Source organism: Megalopta genalis, chromosome 15 (genome assembly GCF_051020955.1).
Source record: "Megalopta genalis isolate 19385.01 chromosome 15, iyMegGena1_principal, whole genome shotgun sequence".
NCBI classification, from domain to species: domain Eukaryota; kingdom Metazoa; phylum Arthropoda; class Insecta; order Hymenoptera; family Halictidae; genus Megalopta; species Megalopta genalis.
Genome location: NC_135027.1, coordinates 7,471,378 through 7,493,942, shown reverse-complemented (window position 1 = coordinate 7,493,942; position 22,565 = coordinate 7,471,378). Strand labels below are relative to the sequence as shown.

The 22,565-nt window shown below is 35.3% G+C and overlaps 7 protein-coding genes across 10 annotated transcripts; 6 read left to right on the top strand and 1 right to left on the bottom strand.

Moving 5' to 3' along the window:
- The first annotated feature begins 1,120 nt into the window (after window positions 1-1,120).
- Window positions 1,121-5,351, top strand: LOC143260569 (tRNA (guanine(26)-N(2))-dimethyltransferase). 2 transcript variants are annotated; one of them, XM_076526504.1, is made up of 4 exons: window positions 1,121-1,336; window positions 1,625-2,014; window positions 2,097-2,162; window positions 2,297-5,351. In XM_076526504.1, exons 1-4 carry the CDS (start codon window positions 1,328-1,330, stop codon window positions 3,206-3,208), a joined length of 1,377 nt encoding a protein of 458 aa, XP_076382619.1. In that variant the 5' UTR covers window positions 1,121-1,327; the 3' UTR covers window positions 3,209-5,351. The 2 variants fall into 2 exon arrangements, with proteins under 2 accessions (XP_076382619.1, XP_076382618.1); XM_076526503.1 differs by having other exon boundaries at window positions 1,122-1,336; window positions 1,625-5,351.
- On the top strand, window positions 4,229-5,351 carry LOC143260572 (uncharacterized). The gene is made up of 2 exons (XM_076526512.1): window positions 4,229-4,524; window positions 4,646-5,351. The coding sequence occupies exons 1-2, from the start codon at window positions 4,229-4,231 to the stop codon at window positions 4,650-4,652; spliced, it is 303 nt and encodes a 100-aa protein (XP_076382627.1). The 3' UTR covers window positions 4,653-5,351.
- Window positions 5,352-5,361: 10 nt separating this feature from the next.
- LOC117219697 (1,5-anhydro-D-fructose reductase) lies at window positions 5,362-6,946 on the top strand. The gene is made up of 6 exons (XM_033469035.2): window positions 5,362-5,572; window positions 5,666-5,833; window positions 5,919-6,035; window positions 6,103-6,510; window positions 6,585-6,733; window positions 6,796-6,946. The coding sequence occupies exons 1-6, from the start codon at window positions 5,498-5,500 to the stop codon at window positions 6,836-6,838; spliced, it is 960 nt and encodes a 319-aa protein (XP_033324926.2). The 5' UTR covers window positions 5,362-5,497; the 3' UTR covers window positions 6,839-6,946.
- A 1,245-nt stretch (window positions 6,947-8,191) lies between these two features.
- LOC117219701 (tRNA methyltransferase 1) lies at window positions 8,192-11,880 on the top strand. The gene is made up of 12 exons (XM_076526645.1): window positions 8,192-8,333; window positions 8,427-8,594; window positions 8,680-8,796; window positions 8,864-9,271; window positions 9,346-9,494; window positions 9,966-10,053; window positions 10,295-10,462; window positions 10,594-10,710; window positions 10,781-10,975; window positions 11,043-11,240; window positions 11,526-11,674; window positions 11,739-11,880. Exons 1-12 carry the CDS (start codon window positions 8,259-8,261, stop codon window positions 11,773-11,775), a joined length of 1,869 nt encoding a protein of 622 aa, XP_076382760.1. The 5' UTR covers window positions 8,192-8,258; the 3' UTR covers window positions 11,776-11,880.
- LOC117219695 (uncharacterized) lies at window positions 9,523-22,460 on the bottom strand. Of its 3 annotated transcripts, none has more exons than XR_013034847.1 (6): window positions 20,561-22,460; window positions 19,959-20,420; window positions 19,713-19,904; window positions 19,320-19,635; window positions 15,864-19,236; window positions 9,523-12,701 (listed from the first exon to the last, which is right to left on the bottom strand). XR_013034847.1 is itself a non-coding variant. In XM_076526505.1 (6 exons), exons 2-6 carry the CDS (start codon window positions 20,819-20,821, stop codon window positions 18,908-18,910), a joined length of 1,560 nt encoding a protein of 519 aa, XP_076382620.1. In that variant the 5' UTR covers window positions 20,822-20,877; window positions 22,359-22,460; the 3' UTR covers window positions 9,523-18,907. The 3 variants fall into 3 exon arrangements, 2 of the variants coding, with proteins under 2 accessions (XP_076382620.1, XP_076382621.1); XM_076526505.1 differs by having other exon boundaries at window positions 9,523-19,236; window positions 20,561-20,877; window positions 22,359-22,460; XM_076526506.1 differs by having other exon boundaries at window positions 9,523-19,236; window positions 20,527-20,701.
- Window positions 13,583-14,580, top strand: LOC117219699 (uncharacterized). Its single transcript, XM_033469037.2, has 2 exons — window positions 13,583-13,714; window positions 13,812-14,580. The coding sequence occupies exons 1-2, from the start codon at window positions 13,695-13,697 to the stop codon at window positions 14,485-14,487; spliced, it is 696 nt and encodes a 231-aa protein (XP_033324928.2). The 5' UTR covers window positions 13,583-13,694; the 3' UTR covers window positions 14,488-14,580.
- Window positions 16,810-18,774, top strand: LOC117219698 (aldo-keto reductase 1B). Its single transcript, XM_033469036.2, has 5 exons — window positions 16,810-16,943; window positions 17,534-18,013; window positions 18,083-18,289; window positions 18,372-18,520; window positions 18,610-18,774. Exons 1-5 carry the CDS (start codon window positions 16,869-16,871, stop codon window positions 18,650-18,652), a joined length of 954 nt encoding a protein of 317 aa, XP_033324927.2. The 5' UTR covers window positions 16,810-16,868; the 3' UTR covers window positions 18,653-18,774.
- Window positions 22,461-22,565: the final 105 nt, after the last annotated feature.

Below are 22,565 nucleotides of genomic sequence, written 5' to 3'. Positions count from 1 at the left end.
TGTAGTACGTTATTCTTTTCCCATGCCTCCAACCATAAAATGCGCGCGAATATATGAAAACATGAAACGATACCAGCAGATTAATGTCAATATTGCTACCAAATATAAGCTAGCTAAAATGAAGACATGTGATTTGCAATAATATTGTTTTTCGAATGTTATAAATATATAATAAAATAAGTTGGAGAACAAAAATATCAATGGCGGTGAAATCTGGAATTATTTATTTATTGCACGGGTTTTTTACACTACATCGATGCAGAAAATTTCACTCAGTATTCCATTATTTTTTTAAATATTTTCTCCGCTTCAAATTTTTCATATTTTATGGTTTTGCAGGTGTATTTGAACAGTCTTTATATAATCTTATTTCAACATTTACTGGCGTATAGCGCCAGTACGAATAGTGGCAAAACGCTTAAATTGTTAGCCAAATTACCACCAGTCGATTTTGGCTAACAGTTTGCCTGTTTTGTCACTAACCCAATTGGCGCTGTACAAAAGCCTGAACTAAGCTTTACGTTTTCTCCACAAAAGGCGCCACAATCGTTTACGTGTACACAATCCAGAATTACTTAAAAATACTAATTACAGCAAAATTAAGCAACCGAATAGTAAATCAAGGGCACACAGTACTGTTCAGCAGAATATATTGCAGCAGAATCAAATGACAACAATATCAAATATAATTAATTAATATAATAGTTAACCAAATTTGAAAGATCAATTAATGATGTTTTGCAGTTATATCATCTGTTTTTTGTATACGATATCGATACAATAAATCCTCCTCAATAATCATGTTCCATTAATTTACTTTTTTACACCCTAATTTTGAAATACGTAATGTTTGTTATCGACTTTGTATTTCGCATTCGGAAGGACTTTGTATTGCATTCGCAGCGTTTTACTACTACGTAGTTATAGTGTTTTCGTGGTCCACAATTTTTCAAAGACCATAAATTTGCAGCCATAATTGTAATATTCTGTGGGGCGTCAAGTTTTGCAAGACTTTCCAGTCGCAGCGCGCTTCATTAGCAAGAATGAAAGTAGGAATTGCTTTGCTTTGATTGGCTGACGATTCACTTCTGAGATAGGATCTACTGCGAATTGGATGCACAGTAAAATGGTGGGGATGTGCGCGCCACCTTAGGGAGTAAGAAAAGCGTTTAGGAGTAGATCCCATTACAGTAGTAATTTACAACTATGTAACATATAGATAAAATTTGCATTGTAACAATATCTGTAGAAATCTTCCATCTGTGGTCAAGTTACTATTACCCTTTCAGTCATTTACAAAATTAAAGTGTACTTATAAAATTATTTAATGATTAAGGTATGAAATACCTGTTAACTATTCCAATACTAGGGGGTATATTTATGAAATAAATTATAAATTACAATAAAAATATTATACAATTCAAATAACATAAAACTAAATCTTGAAGTCCGCCCACGTGACAGTGCGCTGATTGCATATTTTGTTGGTTATGTTTACCAAAGCAGCGCAATCTTTATTTTGTATTATGTATTACAATTCCTAAATAGCGATAATTATAGAAGACATAATGTCTCGTTAAGCAAAGATGAGAAATGGCCATTCTTCAATCATTTATCTTTACAGTCGATTGATTTGGTTTTCAAGACCCTCACAACATTTATTATGGATGATCAACAATGTGCAAAAAAACCAAAGTTGGAAAACACAACAATAAGAGAAGGGGAATCAGAGATTTTGGTGAGCAACACAAATGTGTTTTATAACCCTGTACAAGAATTCAACAGAGATCTTAGCACAGCAGTGTTAACGATTTATGCCAGGGCAAGAAATGAAGAAGTATCGAAGAAGGGTGTTTCAAAAAAAGATGGAATAACTATTTTGGAAGCTTTATCTGCAACAGGCTTGCGCAGTATACGTTATGCAAAAGAGGTACCAGGTATAAAACAAATTATAGCCAATGATATATCTACAAAAGCTGTAGAAAGTATTAAAAGGAACATAGAACACAATGGAGTAAGTGATTTGATAAAGCCCAGTCACGAGGATGCAACATTGTTAATGTATCAAAGTAAAAGAGAACAGTTTGACGTTATAGATTTGGATCCTTATGGATGTCCAACAATATTTTTGGACGCTGCTGTTCAATGTGTATCTGATGGAGGTATGCTTATGGTTACAGCAACAGACATGGCTGTATTGGCAGGAAACTTTCCTGAAACATGCTATCTAAAATATGGAGCCATTTCTTTAAGATCCAAAGCTTGTCACGAAATAGCACTGCGTATTTTGTTGCAGAATATTGCTTCACATGCAGCTCGTTATGGAAGGTATATAGTACCAATCCTTTCTATAAGTGTTGATTTTTACATCAGGGTATTTGTAAAAGTATTCTCTAGTCAAATTAAATGTAAAGATAATGCTACCAAAATAGGAATGGTATATCAATGCACAGGATGTGAAAGTTTGAATACTCAGCCACTATGCTATAAAAAACCATCTGGATCTTATAAGATATCATCCTCACCATGTGTGGATCAACTTTGTAAAGTTTGTAAACATAAACAACATGCTGGAGGACCTATATGGTTGGGTATTTTACATGACCAAATGTTTGTTTCTGAATTACTATGTAACTTACATATTATGAAGCTAGAAACAGTGAAGAGAATAGAAGGAGTCCTAAATGTAGTCCATGAAGAATTAGACATTCCATTATACTATACATTGGATCGTTTATTGTCCATAGTTAGATGCTGTACACCATCAATGTTAATGTTCAGGTCTGCATTATTAAATGCAGGTTATCAAGTATCATATTCACACGCGAACAAAATATCTATAAAAACGGACGCACCACACCAAGTAATTTGGGATATTGTTCGTACATGGGAAAAGGACCACCCTATAAAACGGGAAAAATTACCAAACGATAGTCCTGGATTAAACATACTAAATACATCGATTATTACGAATGTTTCGTTCGATATACACCCCTTGGCTAATCCAGCTTCCAGACAGAAACATTTGACACGGTTTCAACATAATCCCACTATCAACTGGGGGCCCGGAACTCGTGACAAAACAATACTTGATTTAGAAGGCAAAGTCAAAGACGAGAAAAAAATAAAAAATCAAAATAAAAATGCAAAAAAGGAGAAACTGCAAACTACAGACAATAGCGAAGATGTATATGCCGAGTCTGCATAAATCTCTTCTAAATCTAAATAAATTAAGATTCCGCTATTAATAAACTTAAGTTGAAGTATTTTTAGATCATGAAAACATTTATAATCAATAGAAATAAATTTGTCTTTTTTATAGACATTTGTAAAATCTTTATTCATAACAAATTGTAATCATATCGTTTGTAACATTTATACAATTGTAAATATAAATTATATACACGAATATACATATGTACATATAATTGCTTATATGTCGTGCGTCCTGTTTAAGTAAGTACAGTGGAATATCTCAGAAGAAATTCAAGTTACAAAAAAGATGTTTGTACAAAAGTTATTTGATAGCATGAATTACATCATCCAGTATTAATAACTTTTTTGTGGGTTGGGAGATGAAAAAGATTTCAAAGACAACTCAATTTTTTAACAGAATGTTTTAGACAGAATTATTTCTTCAAAATATAACAGTCGTAACTCAGGCAAATCCACAAAGTATCGCACGATATCATCCTGAATTATATAATAATAATCATTAATTATATTAATAAAATATTAATATTAATAATTTATATATTTATTATAATATATATAATTTATATAATTATATATATATAAATAAATAAATATAGCATTCCATTAATAAAAAAATGAGTTGACCTTGAAATGTCTTTCATGTATCCACCCACAAAAAAGCTATTAATATCAGATAATGTACCTGTCTTATCAAATAATTGTTGTATGAACATTTTCGTTGTAACTTTTTAATTCCTTTCGAGATGCACCACTGTACTTAACCGCTTCGTTCTCACGGACGCGTAAACACGCGCCGCGCTACCGTTCACGCAGCCCCACAGACGCGTAAACACGCGCCGCGCTACCGTTCACGGAGTTTCACAGACGCGTAAACACGCGCCGCGATATCGTTCACGGAGTCTCACGGACGTGTACACACACGCCTACTGATTTGCTCCGTCTGGAGAGACTAAGTTTGTGGTTAGTACTAATTTGTAATTTCATTTAGTGTACGTTTGACTGTTCTGCAAAGATGACCACCATGCGACGATCTAGAAATCGAATTATTAGTGATAGTAGTAGTGAAAGTGAAAGTGCTGTGGAAAGTGATATGACTGACGAGGATGTTCCTTTGTGCGAAAGATGGAAAAATATTTTACGCCAAAGAAAATGGAATATTCCTACTGCCACAGATAAAGTTGATAAAAAAACGGGGCAACCCATTAAAAAACCAAACGTAGTGTTAGCTTATAATATGCACATGGGTGCTGTTGATCACACAGATCAAATTTTACATGGCATTGGATCATTTAGGAAAACAATCAAATGGTACAAAAAGTATTTCTTTTATTTATTAGATATTGCTATATGCAATGCACATGCAATTTGGAACTGCCTCCATGTAAACCGAAAAAGTTTGTGCGAAGTGAAAGAAGATTTAATATTGCAGTTACTAAATAACTACAACGATCCAACAGAGAATTTTCATCGGAAAGGAAGGAGGAATCATCTTCATCCATTGCGACTGCAATCTAGATGTTTCTTAAAAAAATTACAGCCAACAAATAAGAAATCTATGCCGATGAGACGGTGTGTATGGTGCAAGCAACAATCGATTCGCAAAGAAACCAGATATCATTGTATCAATTGTGATGTTGCATTATGTGCAGTTCCTTGTTTTGAATTATATCATACAGAGCAATAATAAATTTGAAATATTTTGAAATCAATGTTTATTACTTCTATATACCGTTTCCAAAATTAACACTTTTCCAAATTAAACTCTTTATCTAATACTAGCGTGTTTACACGTCCGTGAGACTGCGTGAACGATAGCGGGGCGCGTGTTTACGCGTCTGTGGGACTGCGTGAACGATATCGCGGTGCGTGTATACACGTCCATGAGAATGAACCGGTTAAACAAGACACTCTGCATTAGATAAGAAACATTTCTGTAACATATACATATGTACAATCGTAAAGTAATATCGGCGACATGAAAAAAATTAATTTGTGATATGATTATTTTTTTTACGATAATAGGATAACGCTATAAGTGCGGATAATGTTATCAGATAAATCAATACTCAATATATCGCTGCCCATTTATAGAATGATTTGTACTTCCAATGTAATAAAAAACAAAATCCACGAAATCCTGTGATTATGTGTAATGAGTGGGGGGAACACATTCATTTGCTTCGCGAGAAGTTATATATGTCACGTAACGTCAGTATCGTACTCATACTTGTTTCAAAAAGGTTGAAGTGATTAACCATATGCGTATAAATTAGTCGCAATAATGGCTGCACCAACAATTACTTTAAATAATGGTGAAAAAGTGCCCGTATTAGGACTCGGTACATGGCAGGCAGCAGTGAGTACGATAACGTAACAAGCTACTAACACGTGATTCATAATTTGTAATAGCAATCTTTGTAATTATATGCTATGTAATTAAAATTTCCAGGACAATCCCGGTGTTGTTGAGCAAGCTGTACGGGACGCAGTGGACGCTGGGTATCGTCATTTCGATTGTGCTTATATTTATGGTAATGAAAAGGAAATTGGTAAAGCTCTACGTGAGAAGATTCAGGAGGGTATCGTGAAAAGGGAAGATCTATTCATCACCACAAAAGTAGTTCGAAATTTTTGTTCTCTAGACAGCAATAAATTAAGTTCTGCTCGAAAATATTTGTATATAAAAATGATTCTACTTACAGTTATGGAATTCATTCCACAAAAGGGAAGAAGTTGTACCAATGTGCAAGATTTCTTTAGAAAACTTTGGTCTCGAATATGTGGACCTATACCTAATTCACTGGCCCATGTCTTTTGGAGTAAGATTTAAAACATATCCTAGATAGACTTTATAAAACTATGACTATCATCTATCTGTTATTTTAGGCTGAAGAGGACAAAATATGGAAAACGCAACACAAAGGAACTCATGTAAATGTAGATAAGAACTATTTGGATACATGGCGTGGTATGGAGGAATGCGTGAAATTAGGACTAGTGAAGAGCATTGGTCTCAGCAATTTCAATTCCAAGCAAATAGATTCCATCTTATCAATAGCCAAAATTAAACCAGTTATAAACCAAGTGGAATGTCATATAAACTTGAATCAACAAAAGCTACGAAAATTTTGTGATGAACGTGGTATAGCAGTCTGTGCTTACGGTCCTCTCGGTTCACCCAAACGAAGATGGGCAAAACAGGGTGACCATGAAGTTATGACGGAAGCACCAGAAATACTTAAACTTGCCAAGAAGTACGGCAAAACACCCGCTCAGATCATTTTGCGATACTTGGTAAATTAAACATTCATATTTCACGTTACATTTCCAGTAGTATAGCACTCATTGAATACATTATCTTTTTGTAGGTCGAAATCAAAACAATTCCAATCCCAAAATCCAGCTCGAAGGGGCGTATCAAGCAGAACATCGATATTTTCGATTTTAAATTGACATCAGAAGAAATTGCGCTGGTCGACACTCTTGATTGTGGGCTTCGAATATGCCATTTTGATCAGTAAGTCTTTTAATTAATTTGCTCTGTATTACATACATACTCATTATATATTTTTTGTTTAGGTCCAACCATTACAAAGATTATCCATTTAACATAGAATTTTAAGAAAATGCCATATTATTCCTATACAACTGGACCTTCAAGTAATGTCTCTGTAACTGTGTAACTCTGTAACTATTAAGTTATAAATATTTGTCAATTATTGCATGTGTAGTTCATGTTATTTATTTATGCATCCGCAACTGTATTAATATATGATTTCTAATAACGTTCGTAGCGATAAGATAGTATTGTGTAACATTGGTTTGTCTAATCATGGTTAAACAACGTTATACGCAATATTCTGTCTATGTACATATTATAAATGTACATAAATCTCTTCTAAATCTAAATAAATTAAGATTCCGCTATTAATAAACTTAAGTTGAAGTATTTTTAGATCATGAAAACATTTATAATCAATAGAAATAAATTTGTCTTTTTTATAGACATTTGTAAAATCTTTATTCATAACAAATTGTAATCATATCGTTTGTAACATTTATACAATTGTAAATATAAATTATATACACGAATATACATATGTACATATAATTGCTTATATGTCGTGCGTCCTGTTTAAGTAAGTACAGTGGAATATCTCAGAAGAAATTCAAGTTACAAAAAAGATGTTTGTACAAAAGTTATTTGATAGCATGAATTACATCATCCAGTATTAATAACTTTTTTGTGGGTTGGGAGATGAAAAAGATTTCAAAGACAACTCAATTTTTTAACAGAATGTTTTAGACAGAATTATTTCTTCAAAATATAACAGTCGTAACTCAGGCAAATCCACAAAGTATCGCACGATATCATCCTGAATTATATAATAATAATCATTAATTATATTAATAAAATATTAATATTAATAATTTATATATTTATTATAATATATATAATTTATATAATTATATATATATAAATAAATAAATATAGCATTCCATTAATAAAAAAATGAGTTGACCTTGAAATGTCTTTCATGTATCCACCCACAAAAAAGCTATTAATATCAGATAATGTACCTGTCTTATCAAATAATTGTTGTATGAACATTTTTGTTGTAACTTTTTAATTCCTTTCGAGATGCACCACTGTACTTAAACAAGACACTCTGCATTAGATAAGAAACATTTCTGTAACATATACATATGTACAATCGTAAAGTAATATCGGCGACATGAAAAAAATTAATTTGTGATATGATTATTTTTTTTACGATAATAGGATAACGCTATAAGTGCGGATAATGTTATCAGATAAATCAATACTCAATATATCGCTGCCCATTTATAGAATGATTTGTACTTCCAATGTAATAAAAAACAAAATCCACGAAATCCTGTGATTATGTGTAATGAGTGGGGGGAACACATTCATTTGCTTCGCGAGAAGTTATATATGTCACGTAACGTCAGTATCGTACTCATACTTGTTTCAAAAAGGTTGAAGTGATTAACCATATGCGTATAAATTAGTCGCAATAATGGCTGCACCAACAATTACTTTAAATAATGGTGAAAAAGTGCCCGTATTAGGACTCGGTACATGGCAGGCAGCAGTGAGTACGATAACGTAACAAGCTACTAACACGTGATTCATAATTTGTAATAGCAATCTTTGTAATTATATGCTATGTAATTAAAATTTCCAGGACAATCCCGGTGTTGTTGAGCAAGCTGTACGGGACGCAGTGGACGCTGGGTATCGTCATTTCGATTGTGCTTATATTTATGGTAATGAAAAGGAAATTGGTAAAGCTCTACGTGAGAAGATTCAGGAGGGTGTCGTGAAAAGGGAAGATCTATTCATCACCACAAAAGTAGTTCGAAATTTTTGTTCTCTAGACAGCAATAAATTAAGTTCTGCTCGAAAATATTTGTATATAAAAATGATTCTACTTACAGTTATGGAATTCATTCCACAAAAGGGAAGAAGTTGTACCGATGTGCAAGATTTCTTTAGAAAACTTTGGTCTCGAATATGTGGACCTATACCTAATTCACTGGCCCATGTCTTTTGGAGTAAGATTTAAAACATATCCTAGATAGACTTTATAAAACTATGACTATCATCTATCTGTTATTTTAGGCTGAAGAGGACAAAATATGGAAAACGCAACACAAAGGAACTCATGTAAATGTAGATAAGAACTATTTGGATACATGGCGTGGTATGGAGGAATGCGTGAAATTAGGACTAGTGAAGAGCATTGGTCTCAGCAATTTCAATTCCAAGCAAATAGATTCCATCTTATCAATAGCCAAAATTAAACCAGTTATAAACCAAGTGGAATGTCATGTAAACTTGAATCAACAAAAGCTACGAAAATTTTGTGATGAACGTGGTATAGCAGTCTGTGCTTACAGTCCTCTCGGTTCACCCAAACGAACATGGGCAAAACAGGGTGACCATGAAGTTATGACGGAAGCACCAGAAATACTTAAACTTGCCAAGAAGTATGGCAAAACACCCGCTCAGATCATTTTGCGATACTTGGTAAATTAAACATTCATATTTCACGTTACATTTCCAGTAGTATAGCACTCATTGAATACATTATCTTTTTGTAGGTCGAAATCAAAACAATTCCAATCCCAAAATCCAGCTCGAAGGGGCGTATCAAGCAGAACATCGATATTTTCGATTTTAAATTGACATCAGAAGAAATTGCGCTGGTCGACACTCTTGATCGTGGGCTTCGAATATGCCATTTTGATAAGTAAGTCTTTTAATTAATTTGCTCTGTATTACATACATACTCATTATATATTTTTTGTTTAGGTACAACCATTACAAAGATTATCCATTTAACATAGAATTTTAAGAAAATGCCATATTATTCCTATACAACTGGACCTTCAAGTAATGTCTCTGTAACTGTGTAACTCTGTAACTATTAAGTTATAAATATTTGTCAATTATTGCATGTGTAGTTCATGTTATTTATTTATGCATCCGCAACTGTATTAATATATGATTTCTAATAACGTTCGTAGCGATAAGATAGTATTGTGTAACATTGGTTTGTCTAATCATGGTTAAACAACGTTATACGCAATATTCTGTCTATGTACATATTATATAATTCTAGTCTAAGCTGGGAACGAAATGGATGAGTTAGTCATTGCGCGGTGTAAACCCGTGGTGTGAGTGTGTAAAGCGTAACTCTTCTGACTGCTGTGAATCCTTAATCATTTTTCTCGGTAATGGCGCAAATATCCAATCTCACGTTTCACAATGGTCAGAAAATGCCAGTTCTTGGTTTGGGCACGTATCAGGTACGAAAATATTCAAACATCCATACACATGTACATAGAACCAGAGACTGAAATATTTTAAGATTTTGGTATTATACCGGTATTTGTTTCCATTATGTCATAACGTAACCGCTATTCCGAAAATTGGTTTTAATGCCAGTATGTGATGTCACATACAACAGTACAATCAATCATATACAACACGATCTTATGTCACGTGATATCTCGTATTCTGCAATTAAACGATTTACATATCTGTTAGTCTCATGCCGGGGATGTGGAAAGAGCCGTAATAGAGGCGATATCGATAGGTTACCGGCATATTGACACTGCATTTTTCTACCAAAATGAACATGAAATTGGCAACGCGATTCAAACGAAAATTAAAGACGGCACTGTGAAGCGAGAGGATTTGTTCATCACAACCAAGGTAATATTATTATTCGTACTTTTACTGTGTGTACTTGTGCAATGTTCACTTTTTATTAATAATACTTACATAAGTTCATATTAAATATACTTTGTTGATACGTCATATAATGAATAAACTGATATTTACAGATTTGGAACAACTTTCATAAGCAAGAAAGCGTGGTACCAGCATGTAAAAAATCTTTGGAGTACCTTGGATTGAGTTATGTCGATCTATATTTAGTTCACTGGCCATTTGCATTCCGTGTAAGCCTTAGCAGTTAATTTTATTTCAATTACTTATGCATGCAAGTGACCAATGGTAATTATTCATCAGGACGGCGACGATTTAATGCCCCGCGACACAAATGGTGTTCTTATAATGTCAGACACCGATTACTTAGAAACCTGGAAGGGAATGGAAGAATGCCTGAACTTAGGGCTCACGAAAAGCATAGGTGTTAGCAATTTCAACATCGAACAACTAACTCGATTGCTTGGCGCAACTAAAGTAAAGCCTGTGAACAACCAGGTAATTTATCGGTTGCTTGATCTAAAATGATTTTTTTGTGTTCGATAATAATGTAGGATAACTGTAGGTTGAAGCCAGCGTAAACGTGAATCAAAAACCGTTGATCGAGTTCTGTACGAAAAATAACATTACGGTGACCGCATATTCGCCATTAGGTCAGCCTGGAAATAAAGCTGGAATTCCAAACAATTTGGACCACCCAAAGATAGTGGAGCTCTCGCAGAAGTACAACAAAACGGTAGCGCAAATCGCACTACGATACGTGGTGAGTAATTATGTAAAGTGTTCCCTCTTGGATTGGTAGGTATATTTAGGAATGACCTTGCTCCAAACACTGGGCAATCGGTTCACTTGATTACATGAAACACTTTGGTTGAACATGAGTGATAACCGTTGTAGTATCGTAAAATTGTGGAAAGATAAGCAGCTAGTTTGGTCGATCGAAACCATAAAGTGATTATGTTCAAGAATCAAAATCAGGTTATTGATGTATGAATTGGGTTTCCTGTTTTGTCCCGCGGCTCTAAACATAATTAATTAATCGTTCCAGATGCAACAAGGTGTCGCGATTATTCCGAAAACGGTGACACCCAGTCGCCTAAAGGAGAATATGGATATTTTCGATTTTTCTTTAACGGACGAGGAAATAGCCGCCATCGCGATCATAGGGAATGGGCAACGCGTGGCGCGTTTTGCTGAGTAAGTATCTGATGTATGTGAATTTTGTATGGACACTGTTTGACATTTTCACATTGTTTTTCAGTGCCAAGGCCCATAAGTACTATCCTTTTGAGAAGTAACCGATCTATACCAAAGATCCGCTGTTCCAGCAGGAAACTGCCTGTCAGAACCAGCACAAAATTAATGGTGGAGCATGCCCACTTTGAACTTATATAATCTCACGCTGTAATTCGGCACCCGTTTGACCCTCATCTAATCAATTAAGTTTATTGAGTGCCATGGAAAATTTTGATGCCATGTTTTGAATGCTACCCAAGCTGAACGTAACGCGTTTGACACATAAACGTGCTGTACCAAATTGCCATAAATTACATCGATCGTACACAATGCGGTAGAAACTGCCATCGATCGAGAGTATTTTTTCAGAACAAATAGAATATTTCTTGGTACCGAATCGATAGTACAGTGTACAGTAATAAAATATATATATGAAGTACTTTCAAAGTTCATTGTGAATTTAAACACTCTTTGCGAAAGTATATTTAGCAAACTAAACGATACCACCAAAAAATACAAAGAATTTGGAAACTTTACAAAAAAAGTGCCCAGTTCATTTATGCTAATTGTTCGTTCATGTAATTGACAAAAATTTGTTTCGACGGTCTATCAAATTTAGTATAACTTAATGAGTTCCACATAATGCATATTAGGAACGCAAGGAACAACTTCGTACGTACCCGTTTAGCGTTGCTTAATTAAGCGAGGACGAAGAACCAATCGATATTGTAATGCGCAATGGAAGCTATGTACGGAAACTTGCATTCTTCGAACCGGTCGTAATATCACGTTCCGCAATTGACTGAAACGCGGTAGCGGAAACACAATTAACGGAGTGAAGCAAAGCAGAAGGTCACTATTACGCGCACTCTCGTCTAACTTTGTCAACTTCTGATAATCCTAGATAGATAATTAAACGAAATATACTTTCATAATAAATGTTGTCAATCTTTTTTTGATCTGGTAGATCCTAGATTCCTTTCGCCTCCTGCAAAATAGAATTTATTGTTAATGACAAGTTTCTGTAGATTTCGGCTTGAAGAAGTTTGCGATGAAATCGTGAGCCCATGCAAACATCCACAATCAGTTTATTCGTTTTGTTTAATTTAACAGACATAGTAATGGGTCCCCACACGCGTAGAACGTGATTTATTGTTGTGTAAAATTCTAGATCAGCCTGCCTCAGGGTCAATGGATTGGAAAGACGTGGGCGAGGACCCTTTTCTCGGATGATTCTCTTAACGAGCGAAATTGTCACCTCCTATATCCGCTGGCCTCACATGGATGGAATATTTCGCTATGCGGGTCCGGTGCTGCTTCTCGCAATGGCACTTTCCATCGTCGCCCCCCTTTTCATCGCAGAAGCGCAATACATACATATTTACATCTCCATGAGAGTGAGAATGCATGGTATCAGTAACGAAATCAATACAAACTGAAAATCTGGCTCTAAAAGTGTCACACAGTCGACGTCTACCCTATTAGAAACTTATTGTTAAAGACTAGCCACTTAAGCTTTAAGTCTTTAAGTTTCAAAGAACGAATAAACTATCCAATACAATTAGGGGAGATCGTCAAACTATAACTGTAGATTTTTATACATCCGTGTTGTTCGTAAATTTATCCAATTTCCGAGGAAAAAAATTATTTCAATAGTGCAAATTATTTTTTTATGATTCAAATTGTTAAAATATGGTTGTATGACTGATTCAGGCTAACAAGGAAGTTTACAAATATCGAACCAGGCTCGCGATTGGCGTATCATGCATGATAGTTCACAGTTGACCGACAAATCATACAAACAAAGATTCAAAACTCTGAATTCCCACGTAATCGTGTTTGGTAAATTCAGGCACGATCTCTCGCTGGCAATAGTATAATAAAAGCAACGGCCGATCGCGAGAGTGTTGCTTATCGTTCCGTTCACGGTCGCTCCTTCAAAATATCTGCAGTAAATTGCATCACTGATATCGCCTGCATAATGAATTTTATCTCGCAGACGTAAGTACCATGCGGTACCACAAAATCTCCATTTTACTTCCGACATTTTCTCTGTTGGTGGACTAAACGGGGATAAACATTGTTCAACCGTTTCTAGATTCAATTCGAAGCTAAACTACGATCCTAAGTCGCCGGCATGCGAGAGGATCTTATCTCCGCGGGGCAATTCGTCGCCGATGGTGGAAATCTGCAGTTCCCTGAAGTCAAAGATGTTCACAAAGGTGAAGGAATGCAAGGACGCGATAAGGAGCGCTGTCGCGTTTGGTAAAATGTCGATTAAATCCAATGAATCAGGAACACCGATTTCCACCTTGCCGGACGTTGTAGCTTTCAGCGTGGTTGCGGGGAACTCTGAAGAAGGAGAAGTTCTGTTCAACTCTACGTTCAGCTCGCCAGAAATAGAGAGAATGAATACATCGATAGGACGAATCGATGACTTCAATGAGATGGACAGCTCGTTTAATCTTTCCCTGTCAACCGACGATTCCCTGAAATCGTTTCTAGAGCACGAGAAACAGGTCACCGAAGAGTTTCCAGAAGAGGCAGCTACCAGGTCAGTGATGAAGAAGAAGATATCTGCAGAGCCGCTCTTTTTCTACTCGGACGATACGGATGAAAGTTTCAGCAATTCTTTGAATTGTTCTCATACATTGGATATAGCCCTTGAAGGGCCCCAGATGAATTCCATGTTTAGCGATTCCTTCGATGAAAGTAACAAACCTGGCTCCTCCAACGCTCAGGACTCTGACTACGAAAATCATGTTTCGATGTAGTCTGTGTTCCTAGCTGTTATTCTTACCTCATTATTTATTTAATCTTTTGTATGATACAATCGGAGGAATAAAATTCTTTTTGTATTTTTATAATGATTCGTTTGAGTCTGTGAGATGTGACGGAAGTGACGGAAAAGAAAGAGAGAAAAGTGATCATGCCTTAGATGCGGGGATATCGGATATACAATATCATTGATTACCACGCTGGCGAGTGCCAGTGGTAGCCGTCACAAGTCCTTTGACCTTGGAAGATTTCTATATCTTTTTAGGTGTATTTCGTAATGGTACTGGATTATCCGGTCAATCTCTTTTTTCTTAAGTAGCGGAGAGGCTTTCAACGTGACTGATAATCTAGAAATAAGCCCTCTTGTTCTTTTAAGTTTTTGAATATTTGTTTTCGTAGCGATAACGCTTGATTATGTGGCTATGTACGAGTGAATGATACTTCTGTGATCGATAGAAGACCTGTCTTTCAGAAATTCCCGAACGCACATTTACGATCGTTTAACGACTATTCTTATCGGACTGTTAAAACAGTATCATTGTTCCCATGTCACAGGTCTAGTCTGATAAGTAGCTTATTAGCTACTTATATTATTTAAGCTTATTATACATAGATTTTCGAGGAAATAATTTATGCAGACGTTAACTGTGCAGATTTGTGCACATTCTTGCATAACTATCGTATGTTTAACTATGTATCGCATGCATAGCGAATAAACTGCAGTAAGTAAAAAGTAACTTCAGTTATCGATTTCGTAATCAATTGTGAATCAACACGTCATCTTTAGTAATGCGATCTAATCATTTTTCTTGGAACTATGAACTATTACTATTAAAAAGAATACTTTTAAATTCTTTTTAGATACAGCATAATCGTTAAGAACCCTGTTATGATGTTTCCTCGAAAGTTGTTAATTTCATTGCATACGTATTTGGTTTACGGAAGGTACATCTGTTCGTTGGAAAAACAAGATATCAACCAAGATTCCTAAGTTCGACGAAACATCGATCATTGATAAGAACGCGAGGAATATACGTATATTCTTATGCTAATCCTAAACATCAATTTGTCTTGTCAAGAAGTTTCTGGAGGGTTCTTAATTGTTAAGCTAAATAATTAATTCGATACAATGCAACGATATCATATCGAAGTTGACCGACTAATTTCGTTCGGTCGTAATACAAAATCTCGATAGCAATAATATTTTGTCGAAACGATTAGATTACTTCCGAAAGATACGTGAAAATGATGTAACTTCGTTACTCGAATGCTTCATGTTTTTAAATTTGTACAATTGCGGGTATTAAAAAGATTTCAACATATGTAAATTTTCTGAATCTATAACGGATTAAAATTGCTACCCACTGCTGACCTGTTCCATTCCGCGACGGAGGAAGCATTGTTATTCTCGGCCCATATAGTGGTCCATTCATCGTCAACAATCAAGGGATTCGGGAGTCCCTTGCCTACTAACGAACTTTGTAACTTTCCATAGGGCTTGTTTCTTTCTGCAGCGAATTTACTTGAGTCCGCTACACAGAAATATAGTTGTATTAGAAGCATAGAAGTTCTTATGCAAGATCGCACATACACGAAAACACTATCTCTGTATTCGCGCAGACGCAAAATAATTCCAGGGCCGTATCCTTCTTGCTAGGTTAAAGGGTCTATTTATTCGCGAACATTTTTCAATGAATTTGCAATATCTGTAGCTAAAAGATTTGAACATTATTTAATTGTGTCATCACAAAAACTTCCTTGAAAATGTTTCCATCTTTGACATCGTCGTTCATCACTCTCGATAACGTTATCTTCGGTAAACCAATGATAGCGTATATAAATATTCAAGATATTATTAATTTAAATTAAAAGCAAGGAAGATAACTTTTGAATGATTGAATTAGTGCAAATTTTTATCAAAAATGAGAAACTTCTGTTCCAACAATAAGCAATGGATTAGCTATCAGAGAAGCCTATTATAAAAACGAAGAAGCTTCACGATTTACATAAGTAATAACTTTAGAGAAAGTTATTAGATTATAGAATTACTCAAGATGATTTGTTGGGCTATGAATGCTGTTGCTAATGAACGAAGTTTGCTATTTTCAGAGCGTTCATTTGCGTTCATGTACGCGTGATGATAAACGAATTTTGGGAGATCTCGTTTCATTCTTTGATATACGGGCCTGAGATTCGAGGGGCAGGAGCAGGGATTATGTTCCCGGATGGGACATTTATAAAAGGGGCACTCTAGGTGAATCTGTTGGCATTATACTCCGAGATCTAGCAATTGTCGGTGTGTCGAAAATCGTGAAGTGTCACGGTTGTGTATAAATATTCCTGTGTTTCCAGTAACAAAATTTTACATATTGTCAAAATGACCCTAAACGTACCAATGATGAAGTTCTACAACGGCAACGAGGTGCCGGCTTTCGGTCTGGGCACCTGGAAAGTAAGTGAATGATTGTAGTAAATATTCCTTTTTTTACCGTTGTGTGAACAAAATTGAAAAGGATATAAGCTTGTGCAATCTGCATACATGTTCCTTTAATTATAACAGTTGGATCAATGAATTCATTTCGTTTATAATTTGGCATTTTTAATACCGGGTTACAATCAAGTATTTTTGTACCTAAAGCCGCAATGTGATTTTTAATTTGTTCTTGGATTTGCCAGCATTTGATAACAGAATCTAAACTTCCTCTAATCATTTCTTAGGCAAGGTCACTTCAGTGTCACAGCCTTTCCTTTATCATTTGTTTTGGTAGCCTTTGTATCCATATGATATACTAACGTTTTAAATGTTAAAATTTATACACTTAACACCTGTTAAATTAATAATAAACAATATTTTTTATTCTGATTCCATATAAGTGTCAATGATTTCTTACTGATCAGTTTACCATCTAAACTTCAGATTGATAAAAGTGAAAAATAAGAGATAAACAGTGTAAAAAGTGATAAAAATGATATGATATATAGAATAAATTATATAATATGATTACAGCTGGAGATAATCAGTATTAATTCATATTTTCACAGTCTAAACCTGGCGAGGTTACACAAGCTGTCAAGGATGCTATTGACTTGGGATATCGTCATATTGATTGTGCTCATGTATATGGAAACGAGAAGGAAGTCGGTGTTGCCCTTAAAGCCAAGATAGCTGAAGGTGTTGTGAAAAGGCAAGACCTTTTTATAACAAGCAAATTATGGAATACGTTCCATAAACCAGAACTGGTTGAGCCAGCTATCAAAACTACTCTGTCCAATCTGGGTTTGGAATACTTGGATTTGTACCTGATTCATTGGCCAATGGCTTACAAAGAAGGCGATGATCTCTTCCCAAAGAATGCTGATGATACTCTAGTCTTGAGCAATGTCGATTATATGGATACATGGAAGGCCATGGAAGGTTTGGTAACTAAGGGACTTACAAAGAACATTGGTCTTAGCAACTTCAATTCTGAACAAGTGGAAAGAGTGCTAAAGAACTGTACCATCAAACCAGTTACAAATCAGGTAAGCATTAGTGATTAAACTTATATTATTTTCTGTAAGTAGTCATCTACGATGTGTGTTTTATTATAGATCGAATGTCATCCATACCTAACTCAGAAAAAGCTGTCTGCACTCTGTGTTGGGAAAGGTATTCTTATCACAGCCTACAGTCCTCTTGGATCTCCTGACAGGCCATGGGCGCAACCCGATGATCCCAAACTGATGGATGACAAAAAATTGGGTGAATTAGCGAAAAAATATAACAAAACACCTGCACAAGTTTTGATTAGATATCAGGTACATAAACATACATATTTTTCATGGATCAGTTATATTCATTGAATTATGAATATTTATTCAAATAAACCATCTTTTGTAGTTGGACCGTGGACACATTGTAATCCCTAAGTCAGTTACAAAGTCGCGAATCGCTGAGAACGCCGAGGTCTTTGATTTCAAGCTTACTTCTGAAGATATTGCATACATCGATACATTTGATTGTAACGGCAGGATCTGTCCAATGCCTGGGTAAATATGTGTTCATTTTACAATTCTTACTTGCCATATCTCGATCATTTTATTTACGATTTCACCATAAAAATTGATTTCTTTTTCAGTACGGAACCAAGTCCCCACTACCCTTTCCACATTCCTTTCTAAGAAAAGAATTTAGTTAAACTAAGAATGTATTACAAGCTGGTATTGTTGCAAAATTTGCAATGTTCTTCTGTGTTAATTTTCTACATGAAGTATGTATAAAATAAATATCTTTTAAATATAAATGTTCGTGTATTTATCTTCATGGTACTAAATCTCTGTAGTAAAAGTCTCAACAGTAAACTCTAATGTGACATACAAGATTTATGATAAGTATTTTGACTAAAAATGTTGCTCTTGACCTTAGTGATGTGTTAGTTAATTGCACTTACATGAATAAGATTCATCGCTGTCTTCACAGCCGCAGGAACAACATTCGCAAAATTCGTCGTCACTATTGCTATCATAATTATATGGAGTATTATGCAGCTGAGAAGCTGTGGGTTGATACGTTTCTAATGGGTCCAATAATGCGTCGTTGCAATTACACTTTGCTTCTGACAATACTTTGGCACACTTTCCCTTGCAGTTGCATCTGCAGTTGTTTGTGGGTGGAAAATAGTCTTTGCACAACACTGAAGGACAAATTTCGCATGAACCTTTGAGATCGCATGATGGCATGTACAATTTGCATGGTTTTTTAATACCTGTACAATAAAATGAAAAGTAATTAATGTTCAGAATAGGCGGTATCCCCAATAATACGGTGATAAGAGTGAGTAACTCGTACCATGATCGACTAGACAACAGGAAGTATCAAAACAAGATTTTTTTGGCACCATAGGGCTAAAGCAACCTTTGCGCGGCTTCATACAGGAAATATTACAAGGTGTAAATAATTTTCCTGCACAGAGTCTTTCTTTTCCTTTTTTACTGCCACCTTTTTTAGCAACTGGAAGACAAACATTGCGGTCACAAGGTTTGCTAAACGTCGTGTATTTTGATGTTTTGGCCTGTTTATCACTAGTTTTCTTGTTTTCTTTCGGTTCTTCTGCGAGATGAACTGGTTCCGTCGACGCTTCGACTGTGACTGGTTTGTTAGATTTCTATCACGCAATTAAGTATTATTAAGTGACAATAATTTAGTAGAAATGACTATCGAGGCAACTTAGTATTTTCTTACATTGTTTTCCTCAGTGGAAATTATACTTGATTCATCAGCTTTTGAAGGAGGAATACCTTCCTGACTCTTCTGATTTTTTGAAAACCAATTAGGTATCCATGAAGACTTTTTCTCCATTGTTCCTTGTGATTTATCTCGCTTGCTGATACTATGTTCAGAAGTAGAGACTATTGCATCGTTCTGAGTCTGTGTCTGTGCAAAACTATATAAATTAATTGCTCCAACTTATTTTATAGCTGACCTTACCTTCTCACTTTCAATAAGAATTTCTCTTCTCTCATGGCCCAGCTTTTTCTTCAAACGATGAATAGTTGGCTTGTACCATGGGCATTTTTTAGGCTCATAGCATAGCATCCTCCCACTGCAGTCCAAGTTTTGAAAACAACTAACCATTTTTCGTTTATCACAGATATTTTGGTATTCTTTGCATGTTAATAATTGGTCCATATGTTCTTTGAACAGTGTCTCCTTCTGCTCCATCTGCTTGATACAGTGTTTCATGCATAGCTCCTCTTTAGCTAGTTGATGAATCTTCGATAGACAAATCAAATCCTCCGAGCGTATGGAGTGAAGACTTGGAGTAGTGTAACTCTTAACTTCTTTCTCCAAACTGGTCAACTTTACATTCATCTCTTTATTCAATAGTTCTAAAGATTCGAGTTCCATATCTGTCTCTTCTAACTTAACATCTGCTTGAATAATCTTTTCCTTTGGACAGAAAAAGAATTGTTGGTGAATATTTTATGTAAACTTTATACACTGTTTAATGTATAATTATATTTAGTAAAGGTTTGAACCGGGTGTGAAGATTTACCCGATTTAATCGTTGAATGTCAATCGTTCCGTACATGCAACTCGGCTGTCTCCTCGTTCAGTTCCTTCACCGCTCTCTTCAAGTTTGCGAGAAGTTTTTCGGTTGGGTCTGGATACGTAGAGAATTTCTTCATGATTTCACGGACTTTGCAAGTCGGTGCATCGTCACATTTATCCTTGGCCATCCACATATTGTACGCTATCAACGCTGGAATCGACCGTTCCATTGTCGTGATCTTTTCGCGTAAATATTTCTGTTTGCCGATCAGATCGCAGCGACGTTCTTGCATCTTCATAGTAATGTCTTCAAAGTACGGAATGCATTCGAGCGGTTTTGCTTCTGGTTTCGGGCCTGATAAATGTAAATACGTTAAAAAGACCGAGAGTACATTTTATTTCCAACATTGTTGAATCGTTATTCCAAAATTGATACGTGCATTTACATCCAGACATCTCGCTTAGGAAATTTAGTTCCTCAAAAAATAACAGTTACAAACAGTTTGTCGTGTTTCTTATAATTAAGTTTAAAGTCAGCTATTTCGAATTACGACTTTTTACGGATCTTTTTCAATGGAAATTTTGAAGAGCAGGTTGCTTCTGACAGTTTCAAGTGAAAAATACCTGTCAGTATTAAAGTCAAAACTCAAAACGAAATTTTACATCAATCAGAGTGAAATCAGTGACATAAATATTCGCTGAAATTAACAGCAAAAAAAGTAGAATAACTGTTGAAAATATGTATGTGCATATTTCACAGTTTTAAAAGAAAACACTACAGAAATCGTAATGTATTAACGCCGCCTCGTGCTAAGCAAAATATATTAATCCCATCAGGTAACAAAACTTATGAAAATCGGACTTAAAATCTGGAGCAGGCAGAGGGATATAATAATGTTGCCCATCGTCTTAGCCAAGAGTTAGTAAAGTAATTTACGTACATCTTTTGAATACTTTATCTTAATACAAGTTAAAACTAGCCTTGTTCAGTGTCGATTTGAATACATTAAAGATAAAACTCTTTTAGAAAGACGGAGGATTCGACAAGTCGTGACACGGACGACGACAAATGTTCCTTAATAACCGGAACTAGTGTCTCCCTTCAAGACAGTACAGCAAGCACGATCACTAGCTTGGCTAGATCCAGCTACGAACATAATTTCGAAGATCGTGTATTGTACACACAGAGTGGTGGACGCAGATTTAGTTACAAGAAGAGGAAAACTTTCAACGAAAATGGAATATTCAGTGCTCCTCCCGGCGTCAACCCTCATCACGTTAAATCGTCAATTATCCGTCGCAATACAAGTCCATTATTTCATTCTACATAATTATGCTATAATATTAATAGTTCTTTCAAAATTAATACTATACATCTAAATTATATTTTTTAATATTAATTGTTTTCATTACATACAACAGATGGATCGCGATTGATTTTCATTTGGCCCCAAAAACCACAGAAAAGCAAACTTTTGAGAATATTGATGCCTGTTATGCGCGGTATCCTGATCGGATGTATTTTCATGGACGTTGCACATTTTTGGCCAGGAGAATTTTTACCTACATCTTTACCATCTATAATGTCCATTCCTTTACCGCCCATTAAATGCAATGTAATTGAACCACGCTGGTTTGACAACAGTTAAATTTTATTTGAATTGATCTTTTGGTGCAGATAGCGATCATGAGACTTTTTAATGAACAATGAGTTGTAATGTAGAAAATTGAGGTAAATGCAAATGCATTTTATACGGAATGTAGGGCAATCGAATGTATTTTGAAATATTAATGAAATTGAGATATAATAAATAAATTTAATTAATATGCACATACCTACATTGTATTTGTATTGGGGAAATATCTATTTACGAGCATGCGCCTTGCGTCTATCTAGTGCTATTTAGTGTGACCATTTGCCTGCAACATAGGGGCGTCCCTCGCATCCTCCATTTCCCCTGACTAGTCGCCAAACTCAAGACTTTCCCAACTGTAATGCGCCTGCGCCGACACGACGTGTAGTGACGCGTGTTCGCCTTCCAA